This window comes from Pygocentrus nattereri, chromosome 29 (genome assembly GCF_015220715.1).
Source record: "Pygocentrus nattereri isolate fPygNat1 chromosome 29, fPygNat1.pri, whole genome shotgun sequence".
Taxonomy (NCBI): Eukaryota; Metazoa; Chordata; class Actinopteri; order Characiformes; family Serrasalmidae; genus Pygocentrus; species Pygocentrus nattereri.
Genome location: NC_051239.1, coordinates 6,791,205 through 6,807,539, shown reverse-complemented (window position 1 = coordinate 6,807,539; position 16,335 = coordinate 6,791,205). Strand labels below are relative to the sequence as shown.

The window sequence follows — 16,335 nt, the reverse complement described above, 5'->3', positions numbered from 1 at the left end:
TCATTTGTGATCAAATCATGGTTGGTTTCCTGATTCTTTGGTGACTTTTCTGTTATTTTATTTGAATTACCTTTTCATTTCTTTTCTTGTTCTTCTGTCCCACTAGGCCCGACTCCCTGTGCCCTCTCTCCTTCATGGCTCTCTGAGGGACTACCAGGTAGTTGGCGTGGAATGGCTTGCCAACTTGCACCGCAAACACCTCAATGGCATCCTAGCGGATGAGACCGGCCTGGGCAAGACTGTCCAGACTGTGGCTTACCTTGCACACCTTGCCTGCCATGAAGGTTTGTTCTAAAATGCTGCTTTACAGTGCTCAGTTCCAGTGTATACAAAGTAGTAGACCTCTGGTCCTAAGAAGGGGCACCGGAACTGTTAGAAATTGGTGTAATGCTGTGGTTTGGTTATTGTAGGTATTTGGGGACCACATCTGGTGGTGGTGAGGACCTGCAAACTGCTGAACTGGGAAATGGAGTTCAAACGCTGGTGTCCCGGCCTCAAAATCCTCCTATATCTGGGCAGCAAGAGAGAACGCAGATACAAGCGGAAGGTACGTCCCCTGCTTTGGCTGCATCACTGCTCCAGGAATCATCAATCTGATGTCACTTCTAATCTGAAAACGCTCTTCACATATTCATAAAGCTTCACCCCCTGCTCTTCTCTTTCTAATCTCCCATTTTGTCTGTATTGGTCCCTCTTTGTTTGATTGTCTTCTTTGCAGTGGTGGAGTGAGCCCAACAGTTTCCATGTGTGCATAACAGCATATAAAGTGCTGCTAAAGGACCAGACTCACTTCCTGAAGAGACGATGGAAGCACCTGGTGCTAGATGAGGTGCAGTTGATCAAAAACATGACTGAAAAACACTGGGAAACCATCTTCAACATCAAGAGGTCTTCCTCTTTCTTTATCTTTCTCTCTGTTATTCTCTGTTTTTATATTATTTCATTGCAGCAAATGGCTAAGATCAGTTTGTACATTAAATGAACATTTGTGTTTTTTTAATTGGCCAACAGTCAGCAGAGGATCTTGCTCATCAGCAACCCTCTGCAGAACACTCTGAGAGAGCTGTGGACTATGATTCATTTCCTCCTGCCTGGAATCACACGCATGTACCATGACTTTCCCGTCAAACCTGGCACGGACCAGAACCAGGACTACTGTCACAAGCTGGTCATCAGACTGCATAGGGTAGGCATGCACACACAGAGAGAGCTCCACATACCTGTGTGATAAAGCAACTGAAGTGAGTGGCATGTGTTGAGGAGTGCTGGCGTGGTTTAAATTTCATAAACAGGTGAAATTTCAGCCTCATTGGTTGCCATGTGACAGTATGAGGAGGGTAGCAATGGGACATGTCAGAAATTTTGATTGCTTGTCTTGCAGTTTTAGCAGGTCTAACCAACTGATTGCCGCACAAACATAGTCACAAGTGGTGGTGGGTGCTATAGCAAAATATTGTTTCAGGAATTTTTTTAAAATGATACATGATGTTGCTGACATCCCATGTTAGTACTCACCAAAAAAAGACATTACTTCAGAAATGCTGTCTAAAACTGAGTAGAAATCGATTAAATGTTGAATTTAAAATTCTGATTAGCTGGGCATCCTGGGCAGTATGGATACACAGTAAATAGAAAAACTGGGGGTAGATTGAATGGGCCTGATGCAGCTGATGAAATTAATAATACACGCACATTTTCCAAGCCGCTTCTCCTTCTGGGTCATGGGGGGTGCTGCAGCCTATCCCTACTGTCATCAGGCAGATGGCAGGATACACCCTGGACAGGTCGCCTGTCCATTACATTGCAGGCAGACAGACAGACAGACAGACACACACAATCACTCACACACTCACACCTAGGGGCAATGTAGCATGTCCATTTGGCCTGACTACATGTCTTTGGACTGTGGGAGGAAACCGGAGAACCCGGAGAAGAAACCCATGCAGACACGGGGAGAACATGCAAGCGAGTTAATGTATGAGACAAATGATTTGAGGATGTGAAACTGCAGAGCCAGAGAAGCTGCTGCGTTGGTTACAAGTACAGACCACAGGTTTATAGCTTTATAGTTCAGTCCTATAGTTTTGACTGTTCTACACAATAAAATATTTAGCATTTAGTTCAGTTGTTATAGTTCATGTTACATGTAGTTCCCTACATTTATAATAGTTAATATTAATTATTTATAGTAAATTGCTATAGCTCAGTTTCTCGACATTTTTGTTCAACACTCGAATACCAAGAATGTAAATACCATCACAGAGAGGTTAGTGAAGTTTTTCAATGCAGGACGTAGTGTTTACAGGACTGTTTACAATTGTCTCCCTTTCTCTGCCTCTGCTGTTGTCCAGATGATTCAGCCCTTCATTCTGCGTCGCTCTAAAAGAGACGTGGAGAAGCAGTTGCCTAAGAAGTATGAGCACATCCTGAAGTGCCGTCTTTCTGCCAGACAGAAGAGCATGTATGAGGACATCCTCACACAGCCAAGGTTTGTTAGCTCACAGATTTTATTACAGTTGTATGTTCCCCAAGCATTTCATCTTGTCCGGATACCATAATGAATGTTTACAGCAGGTGTTTTTCATGTTTGCTCAGTAATATGCTGCAATAACTGTTGCATACAGCAGCTTGTTTCCAGTTCCAGTCCATTTTGCCGCACACCTTTTATGATTCATCCAATACAGGACCAACCCCTTTCATAACAATACACCTAAGTCATGTTTAGATTAGATGGAGTTGGTTCAGAGGTGAAGTAGAGATGCACTGCTGTCTCTTATAACCGTGTTGTTTATTGTATGCTGCAAGCTTGTTGGCCATTCACAGATGTTCCTGATGAATGTTTTGTAATTTAGACATAATAATTAACATAATAATGCAGATCTGTCTTCAACCATTTAGAGGGCCTTTTTCATGGACATAATTTCTTCTAGTCTTGGACTAAACTTTGATGCCAGTTGTGATCACTACTGAAAACCTTTTTTTTTAGTCAGTTTAACAGTAGGTTTTCAAAATATAGCAAGGCGTATCACAGTTGCAATATGTAGTAGTAATACCGCAATATGGTATTTAAGTCCTTCATCCCTGGTTGTGAGCCAGGTGAATACTAAAATATGAAGTGCAGGAATTCTGCAGGATCAGGATTGAGAGCCACTAACTCAACTGAAGAAGGACTTTATAATTACAGTACTGTGCGAAAGTCTTAGGCACCCAAGACGCATTTTCAAAATCTATTTATGTAGTTTGTGTTTATTTGCTGAGAAAAGTGTTAATATTTGAATAAACTAAATATATAGAATATGAATTAGTAAGAATTTTTATTTATATATATATATATATATATATATATATATATATATATATATATATAGATATATAGATAGATATATATATAGATATATAGATAGATATAGATAGATATAGATATAGATAGATATAGATATATATATATATATATATATATATATATATATAGATATAGTGATTTTGTGGATGTTGCTGTGTTTGTTTACCCATTTCCAAGCCGCTCCTCGAGGAAGCCCAGTATTAGATGTAGTTAAAAAGCAGCTCCTGGTTTGACCAATCAGTGCTCAGTAAATTGAGCTCATGATGTAATTGATGATATTAACGAGTCTCTGTGGCGGCTGTGAAGGTGTCAAGGAAAAATATGGACCCAAAAAATTCTTGTTACTTTTTATTGTTTTTCTGTTTATTTGAATTATGAATACGACTTTATTCTAATGTATATTGTGATGAACTCACTGCTGAGGTCAACTGCTTAAAAATTTACTTAGATGCCTAAAACTTTCACACAGTACAGGACTGTACCTATGTAAGGTAAATCTATATACAGGGTGAGTCAAAAGTCACAGGACACTTTTTTTTCAGAAACGAAAGGGAAAATGACGGATCTGAATACCCCAGCAAGTAACGGGTGAGGGGGCCTATCTTTTAGGCTATGTTCGGAACATGGCCACCATCTTGAAAGCTGCCATATTGGATCAACAGCAAGTTTTTCCAATGGGAAGGTGGTCGTGTAGCAGATCATAGAAGACTAGACTTGTCTCAGAAATCGATTGCCGCAATCAGATTTGCAATATCTCTTGTGGTTCAAAAGTTATCAATGCAGAAACAACTGGGAACGTTGCCTGTGGTGCAGCTATGTGACGTGTTCAGTGTGCTGTCCCTGGTGCTGAACACAGAGCTGAAGGCGCAGGATCCAAACGTTATGAACTCGCATGAGAATCTCTGGAGAACTGCTGTCACAAGCCTCCACGATGCGGTGCTGAAGGTGGTGTTTGTTGTGGATTGTCTCAGCATACGCAGTTTGTGTGAGATGACCCCAGAGAGAAAAGTCGATTTTAAAAAAAAAAAAAAAAGTGAAATAAAACGGTGTCCTGTGACTTTTGACTCGCCCGGTATATACTGCTACTACATGACCTGACTTGATGTTTTTGACCTGTAGTTCTCAGGAGGCCCTGAAGACTGGGCATTTCGTGAGCGTTCTGCAGGTCCTTATGCAGCTGCAGAGGATTTGCAACCACCCAGACCTGATCCAGACCAGAGATACAGGCAGTTCCTACTCCTGCCAACCCCTGCAGTACAATACACCATCCCTGCTGCTCACAGCCCTGCAACAGGACCAATGGAAGGTTTGTGTGTCTGTGTGGGTGTGTGTGGGTGTGTGTTAGGGCCAGACCAAAAAGAAATTGTCATCAATATCAGTTTTAAGTCAAGTCTTGTAGTTGCAATTAAACAAAGCAGCACTTCATTGACTGATATGATTTACTTGTCAGATTATTTTCATTCTATTTAACACCAGTGTGTAAAACAAGGGTTCTGCAGGATCAGTGAAGTGAAGGAACACTTTAGAATTAGTTGAGTACTTAACTTATCTATGTAAGCTGCATCTATAGAAGTTAAATTTCTGTCATAAATGACCTTTAACATGCATCTTAAAACAGGTATTTGATAAGCAGGCATGGTGTTCATCGATATCCACTGCCATGTTGGAATTATGGCCAACCAATAATTTAGTAACCCCCCCACATACACTGGCACTTGTGTAGTCATAGTGTGGGAATTTCCTTTCCTTTAAAATTGCGCTGTTAAATAGAGTACTGGATTGCGTCAACAGTTCACACTAAAGTTTCCCTCTGAGTAAAAGCAGCAGTTGTGTACATTCACCCACTGTTGTGAATGGCGAGGGGTCGCAATACCTCGACATTTTTACAGTCCATTATATGTATTTATATAATAAACTGTCAAAAACGCAATTACTACAATATTTTTTTTTTTTTCAACATTTTACTTACTGTGCTGCACTAAATCCAAATTTACTTTCTTAAATACTTACTAAATGTAATTATACTATCTTTGTAATGAAACTCACTTCAGGTCAGTGTGCTTTAAGTGCTGACGATGTACATGATATGCTCAGAAAAGCATATTTTGAAAATTTCTGCTAATAATGATTAAACATCATATTGTAGATCCCTAATCGAGCCATGACCATGTAAAATTAGTCAGTAAACAGTCTGAGAGTTTTAACATTCACTGTGCTTAGTATGGATGTATAGTATAGTATGGACTTGTTTTAAAATGCAAGTGAATTGATCTATTATATATGTTTTGGCTACAGTCAGGATATTGATTATCTTGTCATTTCAGGAATTCCATATTGGTGCATTCATATTAAATAACACTCTCACAACGATGAAATTTCAAATAAACAGAGTTCCTGTGGCGTCCAGTTTTGTTTGATTGTTGTTCAAAATAGCATCACATTCCTGAATGTAGTTTTCTCATCACATTTAAGGAGACGGTACTAGTGGATGTGTGGGAATTTTGCAGATTACCTAGCTGATGATGCTTAAACTCAATGTTAGCTAGTTTTAACAAACTAATAGTATATTGGTTTAGCACTAGTTGCACGTTTGTGCATGAAATAATAGTGTCTGCTCGCTGCTGTGTTTGTCATTTCATTTGTTGTTAAGATTTGTGAGTTTAGAATAATCTATTTTAGTCCATTATATATCAAAAATAAAGAATTCAAGGAAATGTATGTATTAATTTATTTTTCTAAATCCCTTCCAGACGGTGGACTTATCTCTTTTTGACCTGATTAATAACGAGGGCAGACTGACCCGCTATGAGACCAAGGAGGTTCTGCCCAAACTCCGACTGACCCAGCAGCTCATTGAGGAAATAAACAGCGCTCCTGATCCTCCGCCAAGACCCAAACCATGCAAGATCAAACCCATGAGGTACTAAACACTGAAAACAGCCCAAAGCCTTTTACGTTGATGGGTTTTTGTACTCATTTAGCAATAACAGACGTCCATGAGTTCAGTTAAATGATTTGGGGCGGCAAAAATGTATCATCAGTGTTTATCATTGACGACTATTATGAAGAAAAAAAAAGTTGATGCACCATTTACAAAAGTGTTCTGCCATTCTGTCATCTACCCCATAAAAGATGACTTCTCTCTGAAAATGTTCTGTGATAGAAGCAGTGCGATGGTGACAGAGTGACGGGAAACAACACAAGGGGCAATAGTAGCATATATTTAAGGTTCAGTAGGATCTGTGACCTGAGGTTGAGATTCAGTTTTGTTGTGTTAAAATGTCTCTACAGATCTGTCTCTCTGTTTCTCTTTCTCTCTCTTGGTCGCTCCCTGTATGTATGTATATGTGCATATACAGAATACAAATAGATTTGGCATTAGCCAGGCCGGTCCTTTAGCTAAATAAGCCCCGAAAATTGAACCAATTAACAGCTTCAGAAAAAGCCCAGCTGTTCCTGTGGGTGTGCATAAGAAATGTTCTTTTCAAAACTGCAGTTTAATTTGCCATTTGCTACACTACCTGCGATCCTGAGGGAGAAGCAGCTTAGAAAATGGATGGATGGATGGATGGATTTGCTATACTAGTATTGACATTTCATTTATATAAATATACATGTGTTGAAATACATTTTAATTAAAAAAAAAAAAAAAAAAAGCTGCTCATAAAGCATCTACATCTTTGTGTAAATGAAATGTTGATACTAGTACACTGGCAAATTACAGTCATAGTGTTGAATTTGAATATTCATTCTGATGTCAACCTTTCATATTTGTGGAAAATTGAAATGCAAACTACATATACATTTACGATTTTACATATTATATTTGCATTTTAATTTTGATACTGATGTATCTATATTCTATGAAAGAAACCATAAAACAGTTATGGACCTTGACATGATGCCTCAGGAACAAAATGTCCTATGTTTTATTCACTGTTTCAGGCTGTTCCAGCCAGTGCAGTATGGTACTAAACCAGAGGGGCGTCTTTTGCCCCTGCCGAGCAGTACTCAAGCTCAGCGCTCTACTGCTGCTACCACAACTGCCCCCATCACCACGACTGCACCTGCTGCTGTGGCTCAGAGCATCCAGCCCAGGGGCAAATCACCCCTCACTACCACTTCATCTGCTCCAAGTAAGTAACATGCCTTGCCCACTTTATAAGAGATTATAAGAGATTGCACTGTAGATTTATTTTGATAAGCTTGTTAAACACGTTTGCATTTGCAAAGTGTGGAGTGAAAATGGGACAAAGGTCCATATTTCCCAAGTGAAATTTCAAATTCTTGTTTGGGTAAAATATATTAGTAAATGCAGGTGAATTACATGAACAGGATGCAGGACTGAAGTTTATACACTGATCAGGCATAACATTATGACCTCCTTGTTTCTACATTCACTGTTCATTTTATCAGCTCCACTTACTGTATAGCTGCACTGTGTAGTTCTACAGTTACAGACTGTAGTCCATCTGTTTCTCTGATACTCTGTTACCCCCTTTTACCCTGTTCTTCAGTAGTCAGGACCCCAATGGACCCTCACAGAGCAGGTACTATTTGGGTGGTGGATCATTCTCAGCACTGCAGTAACTGATGTGGTGGTGGTGGTGTGTTGGTGTGTTGGTGTGTGTTGCGCTGGTATGAGTTAATCACAGAAGAGCTGCTGGAGACTTTGTCCACTCATTGTCCACTCTATTAGACTCTCCTACCCTGTAGATGTAAAGTCAGAGACGACAGCTCATCTGCTGCTGCACAGTTTGTGTTGGTCATCCTTTAGTCCATCATCAGTGGTCACAGGACGTTGCCCACAGGACGCTGACGGCTGGATATTTTTGGTTGCTGGATTATTCTCAGTCCAGCCGTGACATTGAGGTGTTTAAAAACTCCAGCAGCACTGCTATGTCTGATCCACTCAGACCAGCACAACACACACTAACACACCTCCACCATATCAGTGTCACTGCAGTGCTGAGAATGATCCACCACCCAAACAGTACCTGCTCTGTGAGGGTCCATTGGGGTCCTGACCACTGAAGAACAGGATAGCAAAGTATCAGAGAAACAGATGGACTACAGTCTGTAACTGTAGAACTAGAGTGGAGCAGATAAAATGGACAATGAGCGTAGAAACAAGGAGATGGTCATGATTGGTGTATGTGGTAATATTAAATAGCCAGTCATGCAGAGCTCAGTATGGGATCATTTCTGTCCTGTTGTATTCAGAAGTTAACAGAAAAACTCTGCTGTAGTACGTTTGCTTTTATTGCGTGAAAATGACCGTTAATGTGGTTGCCTTTTGGTACATATTATGCATGCTTCATTATTTGTAGTGTTGTGTTTTTGCCAGATTTCCCAAGACACATGCTATATGTTACTTTTCTGATTACTGTGCTTTATTTCACGTTTATGTATGAAATGCTTGGATTGACTCTTGCCACCAAGACAAATCATGTCTAAATTGTACAATGTTAATTTCTTGGTGAACCATTACAGCTTCATAAAACCCTGATTTTTTTTTTTTTTTTTTTCCCCCCATAAAGCAGCAAGTTTTTTCTTTGGAATTGTTGCTTAACTAAACTGGATTATTTGCTTTTAAATTGATACAGGTACCCCAACAGTACCTTTTGTACATGATTAAAACAATGGACATCCAAATTTTTTGCTGTGGACCATGGGCATACTACATTTATTTATTTTTTAAACTTGTAGTCTGCTGTCCTTTGCAGCCAGTAAATCAACCAGCTCTGCTTCCTTCTCCCTAGCCCAAACAGTTACCAGCTCGCCAGGACTCCCCGTTGCAGCCGTTCCCTCTACCCCCACCTCTACCAGTCTTGCTTTGGCTGTGGCAGGGGTGGGTGCTGTACCCCCCAGGTCTGGTGTTGCTGCCCAGCCTACAGCCACCCACCCCCTGCAGCCCAGCCTACTCTCTCAGAGGCTGGTCCTGAGCCCCCAGGCCCAGGCTCGCTTGCCTAGTAAGTGGCCCCCTCCCCTTCTACACCGTCCGTCCCTCACCTACCGGTCCTGTCACGTGCCCAAGCACAGCATCGGAAGACTAAAAAAAAAACCCAAAAAACCCTCAAATGTGAGACTATTGTAAGGGATTCTGGTGATGCAGAAGTAAATTAGTCTTTTTGAATTAACTAAACAGGTGGCTAATGTGAGTAATTGCACAAAACTATGCTAAGTGCCAGTTTGTTTCATTGGGTTGTGTTTTTGTTGCAGCATTGATAGTTGCCTTTCCTGAAACTTTGCACAAAAGCAACTTTCTGGTTTGTTTGAATGTCACTTAAATGCAGTTATTTCTCTGGTTCTAGGATTACACTACCATGCCATAGGTTTAGAGCTTTTAGATCATTTTTTCCCCAGTTCAGTCACAGTTTAAAATTTTTTTGGTGGGGTTTTACTACAGTAGTAGGTGGTTAGCTAACAGGTACTTAGTCAAGTACTCGTGGCCCCTCCCTGATGCATATCAGCTCAGCTGCCAGGATTGTTATTTCAAAGTACAAATAAACCACCTCAACAGGATCCCAGCTTTAGTCTCTCATGTCTTTGACGTCAACTGCATGGTATCCCTCTCTGGCCTGTTCTCAGCTCCCGTTCTCTTGTTCATTTAACCACGTATTTTTATTCCTTTAAGTTTTCCCTTTTCTCCCTCAGCGCCAGTTTACACACTAATCCTTTTCTTTGTCCAGCTCAGCTCAAGGATCCTGCCCCAAGTAGCTTTGCACCTTATTGTTTCACTTGTATTTGATCAAATTTTCTTCCAGTTTTGGGGTGGGGGGTGGGGGTTGGGGGGGTGGAAGGGTTTTGTGCACCAAGCATGTGAGCATGACTCCCTACACAGTACATGGTTTTTTTGTCTTTCCCAGCTCTTTAAATTTCACTTTCTTGACTATTTTTTAACTATGCAAACATCTTTTGATGAAACGGCTTCTTTTTGCATTTTTAACTGACTGTGTGTTTTTTTTCAGGCTTGTTTCACCCTCCTATATCTCCAAGAGTTTGGCGGTTACCAAACCGTGGCCTGTTCCAATCATTGATTCTGTATCCCCACCGCTTTGTCCTCTGTTTTCGCGTATAATATTTCCATTCAGAAATTCAGAGCACTGTCTGTATAGCCATGTAGAAATGTATGGGATAATAGTCTGCCAGGATAGCTATAGAGGAAATGCTTAAAAGCCGTGGTCTTTTCATCATGGTGCAAATAAAACAAAAATGGTACAAAGTAGTGATGCACATATAGGCTAATTATTTTAACTGACGAACATTAGTCGGCGGTTCATTGATTTGCCAGTGACTCCCCTAATTGTTTAAATGTCTTGGTGTGTTGTCTGTATGTTGTAGTTGTACAGGTATCTAATATTGATGGTCTGCCACCGTAGAGTTTAGTTCTAGAACACATAGCTCTAATATTCAGTATTCTCCCAAAGACTTTAATTCATTGGCTCAGGTGTGTAAGATTGAGTTGGATTTATGTGAGGTAGATAACCAATATCAGATGGTTCAGATATCTTTCACACTTTAATATTCTATGAGAGGATCTCCGTGAGTTTGTCAGGGTTCGCTTTCTTGATTACAAATGACACAATGGCACACATGATATTTGATCAGGCAAAGGCCGGAAAAGTGTGCACACCTCTTGATCAGGCAGTCCCCAGCCTGTCTCTGTGGGACAGTAGAGCTGAGCGGAGTGGCTCCAAAGTGGAAACGTCGTCCTGCTGGGCATTAGGTCCATGTGGTCCATGTACAGGTGTATCTTGGAAAAATTCTTGTGAATCTTAATGTTGGTGAGTTTGATAAGGAGCCATGATCTGACGCCTTGTTTGGTGAAGTGTTGACTTTCCTGTCGAACGGTTTGGTAACTGCTACTCTGGGATTTTGGGTAGGGATTGAGAAGTTTCAACTTGGGCACTTCCTTTTTAACCTGCCCTGAATATGCATGCTCTTATTGCTTCTTTACTTCAGAACTAATGTGTCTCTGTTTTTGTCTTGAACAAAGTTGTAGTTCTTCACTAATCTCCAGTCTGATATTCCTCCTGTGCTGAAGGTGGAGACGTGGTGAAGGTGGCTCAGTTGGCGTCTATAACTGGAGCACAGAATCGGATTGCCCAGCCTGAGACGCCGGTCACACTGCAGTTCCAGGGCAATAAATTCACACTGTCCCCCAGCCAGCTGCGTCAGCTCACCACCGGACAGCCTCTTCAGCTGCAAGGTACTTTCAGCGAATGCAGCCCATTCTGATAAATAGAGGCAAACTTGCCATTCAGATGTTGACAACGTAAATATTCACTTTAAAGAGAAGATATCACTGTTGTTGGAAGGAAACCTTGTATCTCCAGAATGGTTACTTAACAGGAGAAGGAAGAAACATACTTCTGTGGAACCAGACTTTTTTTCCAGATAATTTTGGGCCATTTCTTTTAGTTCACATCATTAAATTTACATGCAATATGAACTGAAAAACTAAAGACAAAAATTGAGATTGAAAGGTTTTCCTCCAACAACAACGATATTCAGTGAACCGTTGCCAGTTGCACTATGCCCAGATTGTTATTCATATTAGTTTTTCGCAAAAATAATTGAGTGTGGGGCTAATTGTAATTTGCGAGAGCTTAATATTTAGGCCTAAATTCAGACATTTGCTCAGCCTAAGCTCAGCTTGTAACGCTCGTTTCACCTCATCAGTTACTTGTCATATTAAGTCAAGTTTGCGTGAACAGAGGAACACTTAGGTATACAGTGGGATAACGTGTATTTTTCTCATTTTCTCTTCTGTTTTTGCTGCCATTTGTCCTGTAGGCAATATTCTCCAGATCGTGTCAGCCCCGGGTCAGCCCATCCTCAGACAGCAGGGGTCCATGGTGATGCAGGCCGTGCCCCAGGCTGTGCCTGTTCAAAACTCCACTGGTGCTCAGGGTGTTGTTCCTCCTGTAACGTCCACACCACCGCAGGGTGAGTATCTTTTATTGTGTTCAGTTTTCTTGTTTGTTTAGTTTAGTTTGCATAAATTCCTAAAGAATCAATCAGATTTTGAGATTTCTTTCTTTGCAGTCAACCATTTGACTAATATGTTCTTTATCTCAATGTAAATCAGCTGGTGTGAGTGCTGGTGCTGCGGTAACAACCCCTGCTGCCACTGACGCAGGCACCAACACCAAGTTGTCAATTAATACCACATCACAAGTGAGTGAAACGCATCTTATTTTTCTACTGAAATCATTTTTAAAGGAAGTAAAATGTGTTTTTCACGGCTTTAAATAGTCTACAATTTTGGTCTTCATAGGAATACGCCACTCTTTTTCAGCCTACTATCTGTCTGTGACATCTACATCATAAAGTCTATTGCCATGGACAATAATATCAATAGAATTTTTTTTAACGATAGTATCATCGTTTAGGAAAAAAAATTACCAGTGGAAAATGGCATTTACATTAGAAGCTTCTAGACATGTTGACAGCCTCACTCCTCTGCCTCCTGAGCAGTCTGTTGAATGTTTTGTTTAGAGAATTTGTTGAAGGCTGTATTTTGATTTGACTGATCTGAGAGCTTTCGGGTTTCTCCTCAGGAGTCGAATGAGGAGAGGAGTCGACAGCTGAAAGAGCGTTTGGCTCATCTGCTGAGCGTTAATGAGCGGCGCGTTGGTCGCTCGGTGTTGTATGGGATGGATTTACTCGAGGCCTGTTCTGTGACTGAAGGACACTCAGCTGCTTCTCTCTTTGCTCCTAAACACTCACGCTGGCTCTGGGCAGGCAGGGATGCCTGCCTGAAAGCCCAGCAGGGTGATGTTTCCACTGTGGAGCCACTCTGTTCAGCTCTACTGTCCCACAGAGACAGGTTGCAGGCCGGGGACAGCCTGATTAAGAGGTGTGCACGCTTTTCCTGCCTTTGCCTGATCAGTTATATATCTGTGTAATTTGTAATCAAGAAAATTTGCATAACTTTTAATGGGGTTGAATAGTTTTGCAAGGCACTACATATAGGCTTTTTTTTTTTTTTGTGCTACCTTCTTTACATCTAATACGCTATAAGCTCAGAGATTTTTTTAAGCAGTTATGCAAGATAGGCACATATATATATGTGTATGTGATCTTTAGCTTTAATCTAACGATTTCTTTTACTTGCAGGTTGTCTTGTGTACTTCCTGCAGCTGTAGCTCCAACCCCTCAGCTTTATGCAGCCAATCCTCCACCATCTTATAGCCTGAGACAGAAGTCATTTGTGCGTCAGCTGCAGAAAGCGTCCGCCCCTTATAATCTGGAGGTCCACAGCCTGGCCTGCCCTTCACTGTTCGAGCTCCTTGATAAACACATGCTGGAGATGGACTCGGGTTGGTTTTGTTTTACAGTGCATAACCTCTAATGTGTCAAAGAGTGTTAGGAATGCCAAGTGCATCAGGTCTCTGTTTTCTTCTGTATGTAATTGCGCTGTCATGTCATTAGGTTTGCTTTTTCGTTAGGGTTAGGGTTAGTGTTTGCTCTTCTTCTTGGGTAAAGGACTCAGATTTAAACTAAAATTAAAGTCCAGTTAACTGCCATATACAAAAGTTTTGTTGATTTTCTAAAGTCTAGAAGATTTAAATGCATGCATATATATATATATATATATATATATATATATATATATATATATATATATATATATATATATATATATATATATATAATTTTTTTTAAATATTCAATATATTTAGTTAACTGATATAATTCAGGTTATTTATATGTGTGCAAGAAAATCTATAGGCTATTAAAGCCTCAGAGAACATTAATCTGAGTTCTCTTTCAAGCACTGCGTTGTCCTCAGAAGCTGTAGTTCTTTATAACTACTGTAACTAGCAGGCAAATGTGATGTGATGTGTGCATCACGGAGGGGTCCACTTCTGCCTGATAATCCACAGCACAATGTCATAAAATCAGTCTAAACCTTTTCTAGCTCTCAGATGCAAGCTCTCCTTCAATGCGGTGACCGCAGCTAACAGACTAGCTGAACTCTTCCCAGAGCTAACCACTCGGCCACCGAACTCACCACTCTGTCACCAAACACGACCTGCTCGCTCATCACCTCATTGATTTTGAGAGGTTTTGGTTAGCCTGTCTCCAAACATTAGCCACCAACAGCTACCTACAGGGCTGTGCTCTGCTTTGAAAGAGTTTATCCGCTCTCATCTCCTGAAGGAAAAGAGGAGGAGGACGACGAGTCCTTCGTCAAGGCTAGGAGTTTTGGTCCAGAGAGCTGTCAGTCAAGCTGATTAGCCACACCTACACAGTTCCCAAAAGATCTGATCATATAGCACTCAAATATCATACAAATATATTTAATGTTTTACTGTGTTTAATTGAATCGATAAGTTTGTTTCTCCTTGTCATTTGAACTGAAGAAGACCACTTCTACATTTGCCAGTGTCAGTTAATAGTGTGTTGTTGGTGTTTGTGTCTGTAGGTAAGCTGGAGGCGTTGTCTATCTTGCTGCACAAGATGAAGGAAGAAAACAGGAGAGTGCTCATATTCACTCAGATGGCCAGCATGCTGGATATCCTGGAGGCATTTCTAGATCATCGCCATCTTACCTATGTGCGCCTAGATGAGAGCCTGTCTTTCGAGGAAAGACAGGTATTCAGAAGTTATTAAAGAAGAAACAATATAGTTAAATGTTATTTTTATTGTGCATATATTGTGTGTCCTATCAAAAATGGTGCAAGAATATCTGCCCAAGTCATAATACTTTCAGAAATGATTTGCAGTTAACTGGGACTTGCAGTTTATTTATTCATTTTATTTTTGTGGAGAATTGATTCCTTTAACGTGGCCAGAATTTTTAAAAGATTTATCTGAGTAACATTTCTAAGCCACTATAATGATCAGGTCCAACAAACTTTGACGGGGAAAAAGGAAACCGTAAGCCTTTATGAAAATAAAATGATTCAGTCTGATGCTGTCAGTATGTTAGAAAATACAAATAATATTGTAATATTTTGCAAAAATGAACAGACTTAACTTTTTTAATGATTCCTTATTTGTGGATTTATTTCATTTAATTTTTTTTCTGCCTCTGTTGCTTTTCACCTCACATTGCTTTGCTCTTATTTCCCTGTCCAACTCCTGGCCCTTCTGAGGCTGTGTAGGTGTCTGGGCTTTATCTTTGGGGGTAAAACATTGAGCTCTCTTCCCTCCCTACTGGATACAATTCCAGACAGGGCCTTAAGAGATGCTAACACACTGGACTTGCTTATAGGGTTATGGTGTCCTTTCTGCTACAGATCAGCATGTCTTCTTTTGCCTTCCTGAAACATCTTCCTGCATGCATGTAGACTTGTTTTGGTGCATCATCTTAACCTCCTGGCTGTTCATCTGTTTTCTGCACATAATATTTTCCTGTTTTTATTTACACATTTGGGAATTTTGCTACAGTTTCTAAGTCTATCTGTGGTGAGTATAAGAATTCAGATGATGCTGCCTAGTACATTGTGTGTGAGCTCAACTAATACATTCTCCCTCCTGACTCTCGCCCTGTCAGGATCAGGTGAAGCGGTTTAACCGTAACAAGCGCTTCTTCTGCTCCATCCTGACGAATCGCTGCTGCTCTGCTGTGGGTCACGTGTTTGATGCAGACACCATTGTGTTCTACGACACTGATCTTAACCCCAGCATGGATGCCCGTACACAGGAGTGGTGTGACAAGATTGGCCGCTCCAAGGACATCCACATCTACAGGTGTGTAAATAGCACAGGAGCCTGTATATTTAAACTTGTTATTAAGCTTCTGGTTACACTGTTTAAATTCTAGGGGTTCGGAGACCACTCTGGTGGAAATGTGTAATAGTACACTACGTGTCGATCATTTTCAAGCACGCACACACACACACACACACCTTCTAAGCTGCTTGTCCTTCTGGGTTGTGGGGGGAGCTGGAGCCTATCCCAGCAGTCATTTACTAACAGTGAATCTTATTATTGTGAGCACATTGAAAATGTACTTAAGGAAAATACGCTCATAA

The 16,335-nt window shown here is 40.7% G+C and overlaps 1 protein-coding gene across 8 annotated transcripts in view; it reads left to right on the top strand.

Annotated features, from left to right (window-relative positions):
- ep400 (E1A binding protein p400) overlaps positions 1 to 16,335 on the top strand; it is a 48,479-nt gene that overhangs the window by 11,411 nt on the left and 20,733 nt on the right. For 7 of the 8 annotated variants that reach the window (XM_017719939.2, XM_037536127.1, XM_037536126.1 and 4 more), the window contains 16 exons: positions 107 to 284; positions 411 to 547; positions 719 to 888; positions 1,012 to 1,186; positions 2,352 to 2,488; positions 4,463 to 4,649; positions 6,094 to 6,263; positions 7,289 to 7,479; positions 9,106 to 9,315; positions 11,391 to 11,555; positions 12,143 to 12,295; positions 12,438 to 12,526; positions 12,910 to 13,208; positions 13,469 to 13,671; positions 14,781 to 14,950; positions 15,855 to 16,051. In XM_017719939.2, the coding sequence (XP_017575428.2) occupies positions 107 to 284; positions 411 to 547; positions 719 to 888; positions 1,012 to 1,186; positions 2,352 to 2,488; positions 4,463 to 4,649; positions 6,094 to 6,263; positions 7,289 to 7,479; positions 9,106 to 9,315; positions 11,391 to 11,555; positions 12,143 to 12,295; positions 12,438 to 12,526; positions 12,910 to 13,208; positions 13,469 to 13,671; positions 14,781 to 14,950; positions 15,855 to 16,051 (2,831 nt within the window). The remainder of the gene's footprint in view (positions 1 to 106; positions 285 to 410; positions 548 to 718; positions 889 to 1,011; positions 1,187 to 2,351; positions 2,489 to 4,462; positions 4,650 to 6,093; positions 6,264 to 7,288; positions 7,480 to 9,105; positions 9,316 to 11,390; positions 11,556 to 12,142; positions 12,296 to 12,437; positions 12,527 to 12,909; positions 13,209 to 13,468; positions 13,672 to 14,780; positions 14,951 to 15,854; positions 16,052 to 16,335) is intronic. The other variant, XM_017719940.2, reaches the window with a different exon arrangement.